General features: G+C 45.3%; 1 protein-coding gene across 11 annotated transcripts in view; it reads left to right on the top strand.

Moving 5' to 3' along the window:
* Positions 1–16,421, top strand: part of R3HDM2 (R3H domain containing 2) — a 152,420-nt gene that overhangs the window by 129,943 nt on the left and 6,056 nt on the right. For 7 of the 11 annotated variants that reach the window (XM_053661705.1, XM_053661704.1, XM_053661700.1 and 4 more), the window contains 7 exons: positions 2,151–2,335; positions 7,266–7,367; positions 9,110–9,352; positions 9,880–10,006; positions 10,245–10,405; positions 10,875–11,029; positions 12,402–12,502. In XM_053661705.1, the coding sequence (XP_053517680.1) occupies positions 2,151–2,335; positions 7,266–7,367; positions 9,110–9,352; positions 9,880–10,006; positions 10,245–10,405; positions 10,875–11,029; positions 12,402–12,502 (1,074 nt within the window). The remainder of the gene's footprint in view (positions 1–2,150; positions 2,336–7,265; positions 7,368–9,109; positions 9,353–9,879; positions 10,007–10,244; positions 10,406–10,874; positions 11,030–12,401; positions 12,503–16,421) is intronic. The other 4 variants (XM_053661703.1, XM_053661702.1, XM_053661701.1 and 1 more) reach the window with 1 other exon arrangement.

Here is a 16,421-nt window from a genome sequence, read left to right as displayed (position 1 = left end):
CCAGCCAAGTCCAGGTAACATACTGAGATGAGAATGATAGCTGCTTTTACTCTGTGGCATCTTTAGAGTTTAACTATTTGTGATTCGCTGGCAGCAGCCAGTAGGCTAGCACTTTGAGGGACAGTGCTGTGACTGCCTCTCTGGGGCTCAGTCACTGAGAAGTAACACGTGTTCCACGTGCCAGCCCTGCAAACTACTTAGCTCTTCTGATCTGCTGTGTGTCTTTCTCCATCTATTCCTATTGCACCGTTAGCAGAGGATATTTAGCTCTTTATGCCCAATGGACCTTTGTTTTACCATTCTCCTGCCTATGAAGAATTGCTTGATTCTCATCCCAGGAGTTGTTTAGGTCTTGTCCTCAGAAGACATCAGTAGTAGTGAAGTGCCCTGGCTGGGTAGCTTAGTTGGTTAGAGAATCGCCTCAGTATACAAAGTTGTGGGTTTTGATCCCCAGTTATGTCACATACAAGAATCAACCAGTGTGGGAGAGGGGAGTATAAGGGGACTGAATGGTAATGGAAAAGAAAATATAGTAAATATCTCCTAAACTATTAAAAAAAGAACCGCTGAATGCATAAATAAGTGGAACAACAAACTGAAGTTTCTCCCTCTCTCTCCCCTTTCTTTTTCTCTCAAAAATCAATCAATCAGGTTTTTTTTAAAGATTTTATTTATTTATTTTTAGAGAGAGGGGAAGGAAGACAGAGAAATATCAATGTTTGGTTGACTGTCACATGGCCCCCATTGGCCACCTGGTCCTCAACCAAGGCATGTGCCCTGGCTGGGAATCAAACTGGGGACCCTTTGGTTTGCAGCCCACACTCAATCCACTGAGCTACACCAGCCAGGGTGTATTTATTTATTTTTAGACAGAGGGTAAGGGAGGGAGAAAGAAAGTGAGAGAAACATCAATGTGTGGTTGCCTCACACCTATTCCCTACTAGGGACCTGGCCCACAACCTAGGCATGTGCGCTGACTGGGAATCAAACTAGAGACCTTTTGGTTCATAGGCCGGCACTCAATCCACAGAGCCACACCAGCCAGGGAGGGACGGGGCGGTTTTCAGAAAGTATTGGTGAAGATTTTTGCCTCTAACTGCTGGGTCTCTGCTGCCCTTCCCTGCCTTTACACAGGCCTTTATCTTCTCTTATTTAATTATGACACTAGCCCCCAAGCTGGTTTCCCTACTCCATTCTCAGCCCTCTTTAAAGCCAACTTACAAGTCTATAACATAGATCAAATCAAATCACTCTTCTCTTTAAAACATTCATGTTTCTGCATTCCCTGCGTAGTATAATCTAAATTACTTAATAGAGCATAACTTCCTGGCTCTGGTTTGCCATCTCAGTCTTATTTCCAGAAATCTGTCTTCCTCTGGCCCTCCTATGATTTCTTGAATATGGCATTAACTTTGTCCCCTCTCAGTCTTACACTCTTTCTGTTTATACTTCAAACCCATTTCCCTTTAAACCCTTCCCTCTAACCCTTCCAGGAGTTATTGCTTTCTCGCCTTTGCTTTCATACCAACTTTGTTCATTATCAGTGATGCATCCCTCAGTTCATTATACAATGCCTGGCACATAGGAGACATTCAGTAAAAATGCTTTGTGCGGACACATGCATGACTTGGAAAGCTTGGGAGAAGGGAAAATAGATGAAGGTTAGGCGTATTCGTATAGATAGGCATGTGCTTGGAGAGGCAAGGCTGCCTTCTCAGCAGCTTTTGTAAGATGTGTGTTGAGAAGATGTCAAAGAGATGACAGGTCTCTTAAAGGACTAGGAATGTGTACCTTCCAGGAAACAAACATTCATGTTTTCAGCTATCTAATCATGATGGACAGATTCTAGGCACTTCAGGGGAGATGGCTTAGCCTCCCATATTGTTCAGTTCTAAAATCAAACATTCATAGTCAAGGTGGTTATTGTTCTTAAGGAGCAGGCACCTACTAAAATTAGGACTTCCATTATCCAGCAGCTGAAATGCATCTGTACTAATATGTGGATCTTCCCAAGACAGTTGGGGAAATGGACAGAAGGAGAGTGAGGAGAAATGGCTTGGAAAGACTACAACCCTGCAACTGGGCCCACCAAGGGTGGTTTGTTGGTGACTTATGCTTACAGCTCTTGGTGGGTCTCTTCTTTGTCTTAGGAATGGCACTAGGTGCCCCAGACGTGTGCAACCAGGTCACCTCATCCCAGTCTGTCCGGGGCCTTCTCCCTTGTACTGCCCAGCAGCAGCAGCAGCAGCAGCAGCAGCAGCAGCAACAGCAACTTCCTGCTCTCCCACCCATGCCTCAGCAACAACCACCCTTGAATAATCACATGATCTCACAGGTGAGTCACCACTCAGTGCCAGAGCCCCCTTCTCTCAGATTCAAACAGGCTCTGGAAGTACAGTCATGTCTCTTGTGTTGTGGGTGGCAGGAAAGATCTGTTTTTGGAGACATGCCACTCCCTCCCCCAATTCTCTTTGTCAGTTTTGGGGAGAGAAGAGCGCGGGTAAAGACTGGCTGAAGCTCTCTTCGTAGACTCGGTCTGGGAGATTTTTGCTTTAGGTATTTCTTCCTCTTCCTCCTGAAAAGTGTCAATGGGATCTTTTAGCCCATTCCACATTTCTGCCATACCCCATCTCCTTCTACATCATGTATAATTAGCAAGGTGAGTTTGCTCACTGTATCTATATATGGAGCTTGAAAAGATCATAGCTCCCACCATAGTCTGACTGAATGTGCTCGTGTGACTATTAATCCATAAACATTTATGTGTTGAGGTTGGGGGAGAAAGGAAATAATACTTAAGACCCCTGCAGTACCTGTGCCATAGAGCGCAGAACCCCTCCAGTGTTTCCTTTGTTCTCCATGCCATGAAAGAGCTCTCTCTTTTTCCTTCTGTTGCTGGACGGGTAGATGTTGGTACCAACTAGGATGTAAGTGAAGTCTTGCCTCTGGGAACCATCCAAGCCATCAGCATGAGATCAAATCCTATTCTAAATGAAACCTCGGTATTCTAGGTTTAAAAGTCTCCTTAATACCTTGAGGAGAGCTGCTCTGAGATCATCCTAAGTAGAGCCTGTGCTTGATCCTGAAGTATTCTCTGGTAGTCAGGAAGCCCATGTTTGTACTCTGTCGTGCTGTAGTTTAAGCTCTTGTTTCACTTGCCAGGCTCGCTTATCTCACTGTTTAGTTAGGCCAGCTTGGCCTCAGATATATTTCTTCCATAGGTACAAGAAGCAAGTCCCAAGGACTCACACCCCAGGAACTGGAAACTAGAGTGGGGAGACCCCAGAATGGCCTAGTACTACCCCATTCAAATATTATGAAATGAAGCTAAAATATAGTGAAGACCTAGGAAACCCTGCTTTGTGGTTTTTAAAAAATTATTTATTTACTTTTTAGAAAGAGGGGAAGGGAGAGAGAAAGGGAGAGAAACATTGCCTCTCACATGCCCCCAACTGGAGACCTGACCTGCAACCTAGGCATGTGCCCTGACTGGGAATTGAACCGGTGACCTTTTGGTTCACAGGCTAGTGCTCAATCCAGTGAGCCACACTAGCCAGGGCCCCTGCTTTGTCTTTTAATGTCACACCCATGGCAGATCATTCTAGTCCCTGGTCTTAGTCTCTAAATCGGTTTCTCTATAATTCTCACTCGCTTTCCTCTTCTTCTACAGCCATCTACCTCATTAAATCTCATCCATGCTGAAGCATGGCATGTGTGTGTGTGACTTCCCCTAACTCAGACCTGGAAGTGGGTAAAACTCTGTGCTTCTCCCTCTGGCTATCATCTGCTATGCTTCTGTGTGTGTGTGTTTCACTTTTCTAAGAGCCCAGGATATATTTTTTTAGTTTTCTAAAATGTGTGGATTTTAGTAGAGTTTTGCTCCCCTTTTCTCTCTCTTAGTCTTCATCTGCCTCTGCCCTCTATCCATATCTAGAAACAGACAGCAAGAATGGCATGGGGATAAAGAGATAAGTAAAGAGAGTAACCGATTTTGGACTGAAAATAATTTTAGACAGAATGTCCAAGTGGCTAGCCCTGGATCCCAAACTTTTACTTAGATTCTCTCTCTGATTCTGTATCATGAGTGTCAGTGAGTCAGCCGTTGGCATTGGCTGACCTCCTGTAGGGAGTGCGGTACTGGATTGGGGACGAGGGGACATTATTTGGTATAGAAATGTCGGCTTCCTAAGAAATGTGTTCCTATTAGAGGCAACCATACATTGATGTTTCTCTCCCTCTCTCCTTCTCTAAAGATAAATAAATAAATAAATATTTTTTTAAAAAAAAAAAGAAATTTGTTCCTGAGGTTAATTGTGGTCCCAGACCCCAAACCAAAAGTTCTTATCATGGTTAAGTTTTGGTGTCCCTGAAGCACTTGTGGTAGCTGCAAATATTCTACCACCCCCAGCACTTGCGTAGTCCCCCTTTTCTTCCTCTCCTCTTGTTCTGCTTCTCTCTTTATCCTTTTTTTCCCTCTTCTTACTGCATTTTTCTTTCTTCTTTTCTTCTGCTGTCTCAGTGCTGGTGGCTCTCCAAACTCAAGTGCTGAGCCCCAGAATACTTACTGTTCAGTTTCTCAAATGGTACGTAACAGAGCAGGGATGGAGACGGTGACCCCCCCCCACACACACACACACACACACTACTGTGCTTACTGTAAAGGTTTTCCTCTGGAAGAGAAACCTAGAAAAGGTAGTTACCTTCAGCGCTGCAACAAGAGGCCTTCGGCCCAGGCTTGGAGACACTGCTGGCTAAACTATGCTCTGTCTCTTTTTGGCAGGCCTCTGCTGTGAGAGCAGGCCTGCATATCGAATTTCAGTAGGACATGAGAAATCGAGGAGCGAGGCTGAGAATTCAAGGACCAGAGGCTACCTTTTGCCTAATTTACTTAAAGTGGAATGGATCCCTAAAAAAGAAGCCCTCTGAACCTCTCTTCTAGGGCCAAGTCAGGCATCTAAGAACCAATGATCTAGTCCAGAATTCTCCAGTAGGTGGCAGTCACACCCTCAGGTTTTTCAAAAGTTCCCTAACTGGAGTTTGAGACTTTCTAAGAAGAGAACCGTACCTAAAGGTAGTGATGGTATAACTTAAAAATAGCACTGAGACAGCTACTTTACCACTGTCCTCAGTCAGGGAAGGCCTAAGAGAAGAGCATCATTTCTTCTCTTGTCACTTTCTACTCAAAACTCACACATGTAAGGAAATCAGGCAGCCTTGTTTTACCACTTCAGTTCCCTATGGCCACTCCTTCTCCCCCCAGAGAATATAAGGCCTGAACCACATTAGCCCTCCCCTAAGAGAAAGAAGAGGATAAGGATAATAGAAAATGAGTTTAAAAGCTACCAGCACAGGTATCTCATGCTAAGCAGCTTGGCCAGCAGTTATATTTGGAATACCACTAGCTTACCAAAAACAGGTGTGCCAAAAAAGCTGAGAGTTTATTTTCAAGGCAGCATCTTTCCCAGGTCACACAGTGAATCCTCAGTAACTTTTTCCTAACCAAGATGACTTACATTGTATTTAATCCATTTTGGGAGTCTTCTAATTCCTGTACTCTCTACTTCTGGAAGTTAGTCCCCCCTATGAAAGGGTCTCTCCAGAGATATATAGCAGAAGAGGATATTCATACCTTGGTCCTCCACACCTTCTGTTACTCTAAATTTGGAAGGAGAGAGGAGAATTACACAAACAAAAAGCTGTTTGTGTAATTCTGTTCAACTTTTCTTTCACACTCTCCCTACTACTAGAGTGGAGTAGAAAGAATGTATGTCAGACAGAACTAGATTCCTATTCAAGTTCTGCCGTATTAGTGTGATCCCGGATGTGTGATTTAATTTCTCTGAACCTTACTATCTTAACTGCAAATACAAGTTACCATATCGCCTTGTAAGATTACTTGGATGTTACTCCTTAGCCAGTGTAGCTCAGTTGGCTGGAGCATCATCCCTTAACCAGAGGGTTGTGGGTTCCATTTCCTGTCAGAATACATTCCTAGGTTGCAGGTTCCGTCCCCAGTCTGCTCACATATGGAAGATGAGCAATTGATCTCTCTCTCTTATTTCTTGGGTGAGGGTTGAAAAAAGATTATTGTAGCCCTGGCTGGTGTAGCTCAGTGGATTGAGCGTAGGCTGTGAACCAAAGGGTCATGGTTTGATTCCCAGTCAGGGCACATGCCTGGGTTGGGGGCCAGGTCCCCAGTGGGGGCCATGTGAGAGGCAACCACACATTGATGTTTCTCTCCCTCTCTTTCTCCTTCCCTTCCCCTCTCTCTAAAAATAAAAAAAATTTAAAAAATATTTAAAAAAAGAGATGATTGTAGAGCTATTATGAGGTAAAGCATATAAATGAGACAATGTATGTAAATGTTATTTCTTTTTCTCTTCCTAGCCTCTCCCCTTTCCCCACGCCTCTCCCACCACCACCGGGGGTCATGCTGAAGAATTGACGAGGGGTCAAAATGGCTGGAGAAGGACAGAGAGAAAAAGCAACTCCCTATTAGTTGCTTAGAACATACTATTTTCCTAATAGACAAATCCTCCTGTTTATGGCTAGTGAACAGACTGAAGGAACAAAAGTTAAAACTAAGCTATTTATATTTTATTCCTAAATTCCTCTCCCTGTTTGCTCATGGGGGCATTTTTTTATACTGCCCTCAGAGCCTGGAAATACACAGAACAATCTTGGAACAGGAGGAAATAGCCAGAACCAGGCGTGAACTGGCCGTTTTCTTCTCTGTCCTCGGGAGAGAGATGATCCTTGAGAATGAGCAATTCCTCCAGGAAAGCTGCAATGTCAGATCAGCACTGTGGCCAGGAAAGCTGAGCCAGGCCTTTGATGACCCTTCCTACAGAAGCAGGAATCCCTTCTCAAGTGGGCATTCGAGGAGAGTTATGATCACTCTCCTTAGGAATCATGTTCAGAAAAAATGTTTTGGGAGAATCTGTGTTTGGAATCATGCAGCAGACCCTGGATCTGAGAGCTCTAAAATGGCTCACAACAGCTGCAGGGCTCTGAGTGGCTAATGGGGCGGGGTGTGCAGTGGGTCTCTCCTGATAGGAGAGATTGCCTGTTTGTCAGAGAAGGAAAGCCACAGCCATCCTGGGCTTGGTCTCCAGCCTGCTCAGCAGCCTTACTATTAATGTGAAATTTCTTTTATGATTAACTTTGTTGTTCCTTCCCTTTTCCTTCCCTTCTCTGCCCCTCTGCCTTTCCCTGTGCCTCCCTTTTTTCTCCCCTTTTCCACATGCCTCTCTGCTGGTCCACAGCCAGTCCCAGCTCTGCAGCCCTCTCCGCAGCCTGTTCAGTTCTCTCCAGGCTCCTGTCCCCAAGTCCTTCTGCCAGTCTCTCCACCCCAGCAGTACAACATGGTATAAACTTCATTCCCCCTTTTTGTCTTGTCCATGTGTGGCCTGTATCTCTGGGTATGTCTGGGTCAGTCTGTGGCAGCCTTGCAAAGCAATTGTGCTTTTCGAAGGGCCGTGTTAAAAGGTGTTTCTTCTTGAAGGGCCAGCACAGGCTGAACTGTGCTCCATTCCATTGACTTCACTGCAGCAATTCAGCCATCAAAAGATGCTTAAATATGAGATAGAGAGGAACATGGAGTTCTCCTGAGTTTTAGGAGGGGAAACAAAATTGGATGTTGGTCTAACCATTATTTCCTTTAAATATAAAAACAATTGCAGAATTCTCTGGTATCACTGGTAAAAACTTAAAATGTTTCCATCTCTTACCATGTTATTTTACATTTAAAAAAAAAAAAAAAAACCTGCCCTGGCTGGTGTAGCTCAGTGGATTGAGCATGGGCCTGCGAACCAGACGATCGTGGTTCAATTCCCAGTCAGGGCACATGCCTGGATTGCAGGCCAGTTCCCAACAGAGGACGAAAGAGAGGCAACCATACATTGATATTTCTCTCCTTCTCTCTTCTCTCTTTCCCTTCCCCTCTAAAGATAAATAAATAAAATTTAAAAAAAAAAAAAACCTTTCCTAATGCATAACACTTGCTGTTTAGTTTGTATGTTGATTACAATTTCTTTGAAGATCTAATTTGCCTGATATTTGATAACTTCTATCGTGGTCACAGGAGGGCTGATTTCTTTTTAGTTTCTGTTAATCACACCCATCTGCTTTTTCACTAGAATGCCCTCTTTCCTCCCACCTCTTATCTCCATTCTGAGAAATTCTAGAATATGGGCCTCAGAATAATCAGCCATTCCATCCTGTTGTCATCTCTTTCTGCCCACTGAGGTAGCAAAATAGCCAACTTGAAGATCAGGTCCCTGAAAATTGAGTGAAACCACAGGAAAGCATTGCCTTTGGTTTCGGCTACTTTGTGTGTGTCAGTGGAGTGGAAGGGATGAGGAAGCTAACAGACTCTAACCTGTCACCGTACAAGTGAAAGATGGAACACCATCATTCTTGCTGTTTAAAGAGGGCTGAGAGCGAAGGCAATTACAGACTAGCCAGTCAGTCTCGCCCTCCAGCTCAGCCGCTCACCTGGCCTCCTTTCCGAGGTGAGAATTGGAAGTGGTTTTTGAAGGGCAGGAGAACTTTAGGCAAAGTGTCAGAGAACAGAGGTGGAAATGACCTTGGGAGTGAGCAAGGAGCTAAGCTGCAGGAGTGGGAGCCCACCAGTCTTTCCACTGCATAGGAGAGCTGGACCCACACGAAGTGAGCCCCCCGTAATCCACTCACGGTTTTATCTGGGTTCTTCATTATAAAAACGGGATTTTTGGCAACATAGGGGGACTTTGCATGGTTTGAAGGAATGAGGAAGACAGGAAATGGAAAGACTTAACAGTCTTTTTGTTTGTTTGTTTAACTCACTAGTTTGTCCTGTTTCTACTATATATAGAAGTTGTGTCATTGCTCCCATCTCCCCAGGATAAATGCTAATAAAAATTATAATCAGAGTGGCCATTTTTACCTCATATGTGGTAAGGAGACTGGCCTCCCAGGGCACAGAGGCAGGAGTGTCCCAGATTTGATCTAGGTAAGGAAGGCTGTAGAGGGGGTTGTTGTTTCTTTCTGTCTGTCCGTCTGTGTTGAGGCCAAAGGCATGGGGTTTGATACAACCTCAGTCCTTGAGTCTCCCCCACTCTCTCAACAGGCAGATGACCTCAGCAACCCCTTTGGACAGATGAGCCTTAGCCGCCAAGGTTCTACTGAAGCATCTGACCCATCCGCAGCTCTGTTCCAGCCCCCACTTATCTCCCAGCACCCGCAGCAGACTAGCTTCATCATGGCTTCTACGGGTCAGCCCCTCCCCTCTTCCAACTATCCCACCTCTAGCCATGCACCACCTTCCCAGCAAGTCCTGCCACCCCAGGGCTACATGCAGCCCCCTCAACAGGTGAGCAGTTTAGGTTCCCAGATTAAAATACTAATTCAGTTTGTCCAGTATAACAATCCCTCTCTCTTCCTCCGATTTAGTAGGCCAGAGGGGACACCCCTCCGTCACCTCCGTTTCCCCACCTTACACTGGACAGTTGTCTTCAGTCAGAAGATTGTCATTCTAGATGACCCAAGTCCTTCCTGTTCTGTTTCAAATTTGTATACTAATGCTGCAATTACAGACCCAAAATATCTCCATTTACAGATTTTTGACCATCAACCCTGATGCGTTGAATAGTGTGGTTAGGGTGGCATCCTAATACAGTAAGGTTGCAGGTTCAATCCCTGGTCAGGGCACATACAAGAAGCAATCAATGAACACGTAAATAAGCAGAATAAGAAAATCAGTGTTTCCCTCTCTTTCTCTCCCCACCCCTATTTCTCTCTTTCTCTAAAATCAATAAACAAACATTTTAAAAAATAGCTTGGGGATTTGGGGGCTGAATTTGAGTGACCTTCTCACACGTCTGTCTTCTCTCACCATAGATCCAGGTTTCTTACTATCCCCCTGGACAGTATCCTAATTCCAACCAGCAATATCGACCTCTCTCTCACCCGGTGGCCTACAGCCCCCAGCGTGGTCAGCAGTTGCCTCAGCCATCCCAGCAGCCTGGTAAGGGGAACTGCTAGTATAAGGAGACAGTGAACAGAGGAAGGGGGCAGACTGGGAGAGAGAGAATTAGCTTCCCTTTTTTAAAAAGGAAGGCAGGAATGATTAGAGTCCTAAAGAGGCACCCAGGATCTCCAGAAAAAGAAAAGGTGAATTAGACAGGTGGAGAGAAATTGCCGATAGAGTGTGAGCTCCTAAACGCCGTTGAGACCATGCTAATCTCTGCCTTGCCCATCTCCAGGTTTACAGCCCATGATGCCTAACCAGCAGCAGGCGGCTTACCAAGGCATGATTGGGGTCCAGCAGCCACAGAACCAGAGCCTGCTCAGCAACCAGAGGAGTGGCATGGGGGGCCAGATGCAAGGCCTGGTGGTTCAGTACACTCCACTGCCTTCCTACCAAGTGGGTGCATTCTGCATTGGGAAAGGTCACCCAGTCCTCGGGGTGAGGGAGAGGAGGGCAGCCTCCCACACCGTCCAGTGACAACTCCAACACTAAAATATTGTTCACTTCACCCCTAAAATTTTAGGGTTTTTTTCCTCTGAGAGAAAGCCCAGAGAATCTGAGAAGAATCTTGATTTCAATTGTTTGGTCCTTATACAGCCATGCAAATGGGCCTATTCCCAAAAGGGTGAGCCCTAAAGGAAAATTGCTCCTTTCTCTACAGAACAAGGTCAGGGTGCTGTTTGGAAAAGAGGGAAATAGAGGTGGCTCTGTAGGCACTCCCTTTAGGTAGGTGAGGAGAGTAGGAGGGTCCGTAAGGGGCAGAGAGTGACGTTATCGAGCGCCTCAGTCTAACTAGTGACTGGGCTTTTCTCTGGATGAGCTCACTGGGCTTAAGAGTAGTCATTTTCCGCTTGTCTCCACTCAGGTCCCAGTGGGTAATGACTCGCAAAATGTGGTCCAGCCACCTTTCCAGCAACCCATATTGGTCCCTGCGAGCCAGTCTGTACAAGGGGGCCTCCCAGGAGGCGGTGTGCCGGTCTACTACAGCATGATCCCTCCGGCTCAGCAGAACGGTGCAAGGTGAGGACTCTCAGAAAGTCCCAGCACGTCTCCCATAGACCTTCGGCGACTGTTGTACATGGTCTTGTTTTCACTGGCCTAACAGACTAAAGGTAAACGTCCCAGTGGTGCCCTCAGGTAGAATGTAAGGAAGTTCATTCTCTTTTTTTCCTCATTGATTTGACATTTCCATAAGAGCTCGTCAGCAGAAAAAAAATCCTGCTTCAGAGACAGAAGCTTTATAATTTCCCATTTTTTGTTTTTTTAATCAGTGAGATCAGAGGTATCTGATAGAGATCATCATTAAAAGAAGCAATTTGGAATGTATATATGTAAAAATTTTCTGTGTACCTCTGTTTATATCCATGAATGAATCTCAGATGGTCTACTTATCTTAGTATAGACCATAGCTGATAGAATTTTAGAGCTAGAAAGCACCTTAGAAATATCTGGTCTGTTCCCTTTGTTTTATTTCTCTCTCTCTCTCTTTTTTTTTTAACAAATGAAGAAGTTCCAGCTAGGGATGTTAAGAAACTTCCCCTAAGTCACATAGCTAGTTAGAACCAGACCTGGGACTAGAACTCATGTCTGGGCCTGCCAGTATATATTTCTGGGTGTCCCTCTCAGTGTGTATATGTTTATTTCTGTATTTTTATATGTATGTCTCCTGTTGTCTTGAGTTTTTTTGGGGGGGTTCCTATTTGTATTTACATGGATTATCATCTGTGTTTGCCATTGTGTGAATACCCGAAATCACACATCTCCTTAGTTCTTTTTTATCCATCTCTCTCTTGCACTGTATTATCTGTCTCTGGCTCACTTTCTCTCTCTCTCTCTTTCCATATATATACAATATACACATACACATACAAATGTACACATATATAATTAATTTGAGAGAGAAACATTAATTTGTTGTTCCACTTATTGATGCATTCATCGGTTGCTTCTTGTATGTACCCTGACCAGGAACTGAACATGCAACCTTGGCATATCGGGATGGTGGCCAGGCTCCTGGCACTGTCTTTGTGTGTCCGCTGTGTTTCTCAGAGTGTGTGTGTGTGTGTGTGTGTGTGTGTGTGTGTGTACGCTATGTGCATGTATGCATGTATATGTATCTGGTGTTTCCACACGTTCAGGAGGAGCATGTGTCACTCACATTCCATCTGGAGCACTGATTAGCAGCTTCCTAATTGAAAGATGATCAAGTACAAATATATATAATTAACTCTGAACTGATCAGCAATTTTAGAAATTGCATGGCAAATTGGTTTGTGAATGGCCTGGAGCTGCCTCTCCTTCCCACAGGGGAGGCCCGGGAAGCAGCAGCTGTTTGCCATGAGTGTGTTCTCCCTCCACCAATTTACCGCTCCTCTCTTCTCCATCTCCCCAGCCCTTCTGTGGGGTTTCTGCAGCCTCCTGGCTCTGAGCAGTACCAGATGCCTCAGTCTCCCTCCCCCTGCAGTCCACCACAGATGCCACAGCAGTACTCAGGTAAGACAGAAAACGTGGGGTTCTTGGGCACTGGCAGTTACAGTACTGCTGAAGACCTCGTGCGCTAGGTCTAGGCAGGGCAGAGAGAATTCAAGGGTTGGCTGTGTACCCAGCTGTGTACCCAGCTGTGACCCCGTCAGGAGAAAAGGCCAAAGTCCTGGTGGCGTTTCCCAGGGGCGCCGAGGTTGTCCTCCCAAGAAAGGCCAGGTTGGCTGCCCAAGCCCCAGTCTTGGGAAGCCACGCGTCTCGGTTCATTCTCTTTTCTTCCTGTTTTGTTTTTCTTTTTCTGAATTTAGCATTTCATTCACCACATGCCTTTGAGACATGAACTGCTTACTTACCTGTCTCCACTCATTCTTCCGATTAGACAGCTTTTTTTTCCTCTTGGGAGTGTGAGAGAGGCTGATAAAATGCTTTTTAAGTCATATCTTAGATTTGTTTAGCAGTTTTTTGTATGTGCTCACCTACATTTTATCATTTTATTCTTACCACAACTTCATGAAGGGGAAATTTAAGTCCCAAAGAGGATAAATGACTTGTCTAAAATCACAATCCTAGAACTTGAACTTTTGTCTTTTGAATTTCCATATCCTGTGCTGCATCCTCAGTAACACATATTCAACAAGCTTCTGTACTCTTATCCTTTCCCTCCAGTAGGAAGTAAATGGATATTGTGTTAAGCAGCTGAAGGCCCTCTTTGGAGGCACCACACCTCTCCCAGGTGAAGAGGCTCATACTGTGCAGCCTCTCGCTGTCTGTCTTTGCCAAGAACTCCCCCGGCACACCAAGTACAGCTGCCCATGTTTATTTTCCTTTCTCCCTACCCTAACAGCATTACACTGCAATTAAGAAACTTCAGGTGTTCTAGAAGGGAGATCTTTTTATATTTTTTAATTAATTTTTTCCATCACCATTTATCTTCCCCATATGCTCTTCCACACCCACCCAACCCCCTCAACCCTATCCCTGCAAGGGAGGAGGTCTTACTGTAGCTCCACTGTGGGAATATCAGAGTGCCCTCTCCTGGTAAGAGGGAAATATTCTTGCCAGTTTGCCCATTTAGAAATGTATTATTTTTCACATAAGATTTTTTGCACTCTATATTAGATGCTGTGGAGTAGATTCCAGAATTAATCTTGCTCGTAAGACAAGATCAATTGTTACCTTCCAGGAATAATCACTTCTGCCTTCATCCAGACCAAACATGGAACTCTAACAGGCTGAGAGATTTTAAATTCAACAGCTCTTACCCTTTATTACATTATTGGTCTCTCTAGCTGTTTCTCCTAGTGTCCACCAGGGGCACTTGACCTTGAAATTCCCAGCAGGGTATGGAAATGGTAGAAACCAGCTCCAAGAACCACTGTAACCTTTGACAGTGCTTGACACTGCAGGGCATTTTCTCTTCGGTTAAAGTCGGTGTGTGCGTGTGCAGCACACGGGTCCACTTCCTTAGTGGTGGGTCAGCGCCATCTGCGGTGCCTCCATGGTTATATATCTGATCATCTTCAAATGTAGGGGTTTTGCACATGGAACAAACTAGTAAAAAGAATTTTTCATTATCTACTGTGGGTCTAGTGCTGGGTTAAGTAAACTGAAACAGCTGTTGTTCTGAAAGTTGGCAGCACGTAGAGATCTGAGCTGCGATCGGAAGGAAATACTCTAGGCTCTTCTCAAATCAAAAGAAATGGAGGAAACCCACTCTATCATCCAGTTCCCTTGCTTCTTTGGAATTTTCTGTTACATTTCCCTCGGAGTTACCCTGGTTGATCCTAGTCTTGGGACCGACCCCTTGCACTTTTCCTAGATGGTGGGAGCCTCTGATCCACATCATCTAAGAGACTAGATTCACTGAAGACCAAAAGTCTTCAGTCCCTGTTCATAAAAATCTACGAGGAAGTGGAAGAAAAGAAAAAGTACCTCTTCCGTCTTTCCTTCCAGTTTACCCTTTACTGGGAAGGAAGATAGAAAAACCAGCACAGCCCACAAAGGCTGCTGTGTCACCTTCAGAGGACAGTCACCTGCTCTTCCTTCATGTAGCAACATGGTCACTTTTCCAAAAATAAAGGCAGGGATTAGGATTGGCTGTTCCTGGAACAGCTGTTCTGGTTTATTAACCCATTTTTGTAGTTGCCCGATTGACTCCCAGGCCCAGACCTTAGTGCCTCCACTGTGATATTAGACATTACTGTAACCCCAGGACACACTTTTCTTCCCACTAAAATGGTGGCTTACAGGTGTCCTGAGGTTTCTACAAAGACGCTGGCCTGGGGAAGGCGCACCCAGACTCCCAGCTCACGGTGACACAGCAGTGTGGCCAGAGCAAGGGATGCACATGGCCCCTCGCATACTCAGTGGCTCGTTTTGCAGCTGAGGGGTTACCAACGCTGATACTGTTTTCTCCGGCTCTCCTGGAAGAAATCCCTCTCCCTCAACAAAAAAAGGCGGGGGAGACCAGGTACTACTGGATTCTCTTTTGTAATTTGGGAAAGATGCCTGCGGATTTTGTTTCTCTGGACATTCCTTTCTGCAGATTTGGTTCCTGGTGGTAAGGAAGAAGCTTTATCAGTCTTCTACCTCTCTGATTTAAAACACCAACTAAACAAAAACCAATTCTGCCAGACATAAATGTCATCTGTTTGTATTTATGTGGTTTGCTCTGCCCAATCGACCTTTCTGCCCAGGTTTAATGATGCCACTTAAAAAGCCATTCACACGTCCCATCCCCTTTCAGAGCTTTCCAGCTGAAATTGATTTCCTTATTCAACCCCCTCTGCCCCTTCCCACTCCAGTTCAGACTCCTTCCTGCAACCTGATTATATGGAAGTGCTGTTACTGGGCAGTGGGGTGGGTTTTTTTTATTGCCATGTCCATTAAGAAGTAGCGACAGTTCAGCTGCTAACAGATGCCACCTGCTTTTGGCTTGAGGAAAAGAAGCATAAAAAATCAGCTCATCAGCAGAGTAGTACTCTGTGTCCTCGGCTGAGCGAGGGAACAGTGCTCCAGGCCAGTGATGAAGGACTCATTGGGGGAGGAGCTGAGGACAGAAGCTGTGACTGATAACCCTGGTTTTGTTTGTGTTGGGAATCAGAGAAAATAATATGAGGACTTTGTTCTCTCTTCTCTCCCCTTGATGCCCCAATAGCTCCTTATGGCTACATGTTGGTATTAGAAAGAGCTTCCACCGCTCTGTTTATGCTCCCATCCTACACACTCACACACCCCCCCACCCTTTCCTGACCCAGGGCATCAGACTCAGATTATGAACTGCCTTCCAGAAAAGCTGTAGATTTGATTATTTTTGTCTTGGCCCCCTCAGGTAGCAATGAGATGTTTGAATAAGGTCAGTTGTGATTTTGTTGGTAAAAGGATGCTGGAGCAAGTGGGGTCTTAGGATGGGGAAATAAAATGCCCAGAGCAGCTATAGTAAGGGAGAGTTGTTAAATGCATTGCCACGCCACAACTGTGCAGTTTTCCTGTGGTCCTTCTGCAAGCCACGCTGATGAATATCCTGTCCCCTTTGGCAAGGGATAAAAGAGGTGCGAGCCTGTCACTCTAAATACTTGTGCTCTTTGATTAGAGGGAAACTGGGCTGGGGGCAGATTCACTGGGGAATAGGATAGGACAGGTGCTGTGTCTCCTAAACTGCGCTCTTAGGCCTCCTGCTGTTTCTTTTCCTTTCCTTTGACCGATGCTACCTGAGAAAAGCAATCACACTCACTTCCCAGCAGGACTGGTGCCCAGGGCAGAGGCTGCAACATTTCCCGTCACAGGAAGGAATGTGGTGGCAGCAGCAGTGGCAGCTCCAGAGCACCAAGCCATGAAAACCATAGCACTGCAGCCAGTTTTTGAGCTAGCAAGTCTCAGTCCCATTTCTCCACCACCTCACACACATGAACTCAGCCTGTCTGTCTACAGA

The sequence above is a fragment of the Artibeus jamaicensis genome, unplaced genomic scaffold (genome assembly GCF_021234435.1).
Source record: "Artibeus jamaicensis isolate MK-2021 breed Jamaican fruit bat unplaced genomic scaffold, CSHL_Jam_final contig_233, whole genome shotgun sequence".
Classification (NCBI taxonomy): domain Eukaryota; kingdom Metazoa; phylum Chordata; class Mammalia; order Chiroptera; family Phyllostomidae; genus Artibeus; species Artibeus jamaicensis.
Note: the sequence above shows the minus strand (reverse complement) of the source record. Positions and strands in the feature narration are given on the sequence as shown.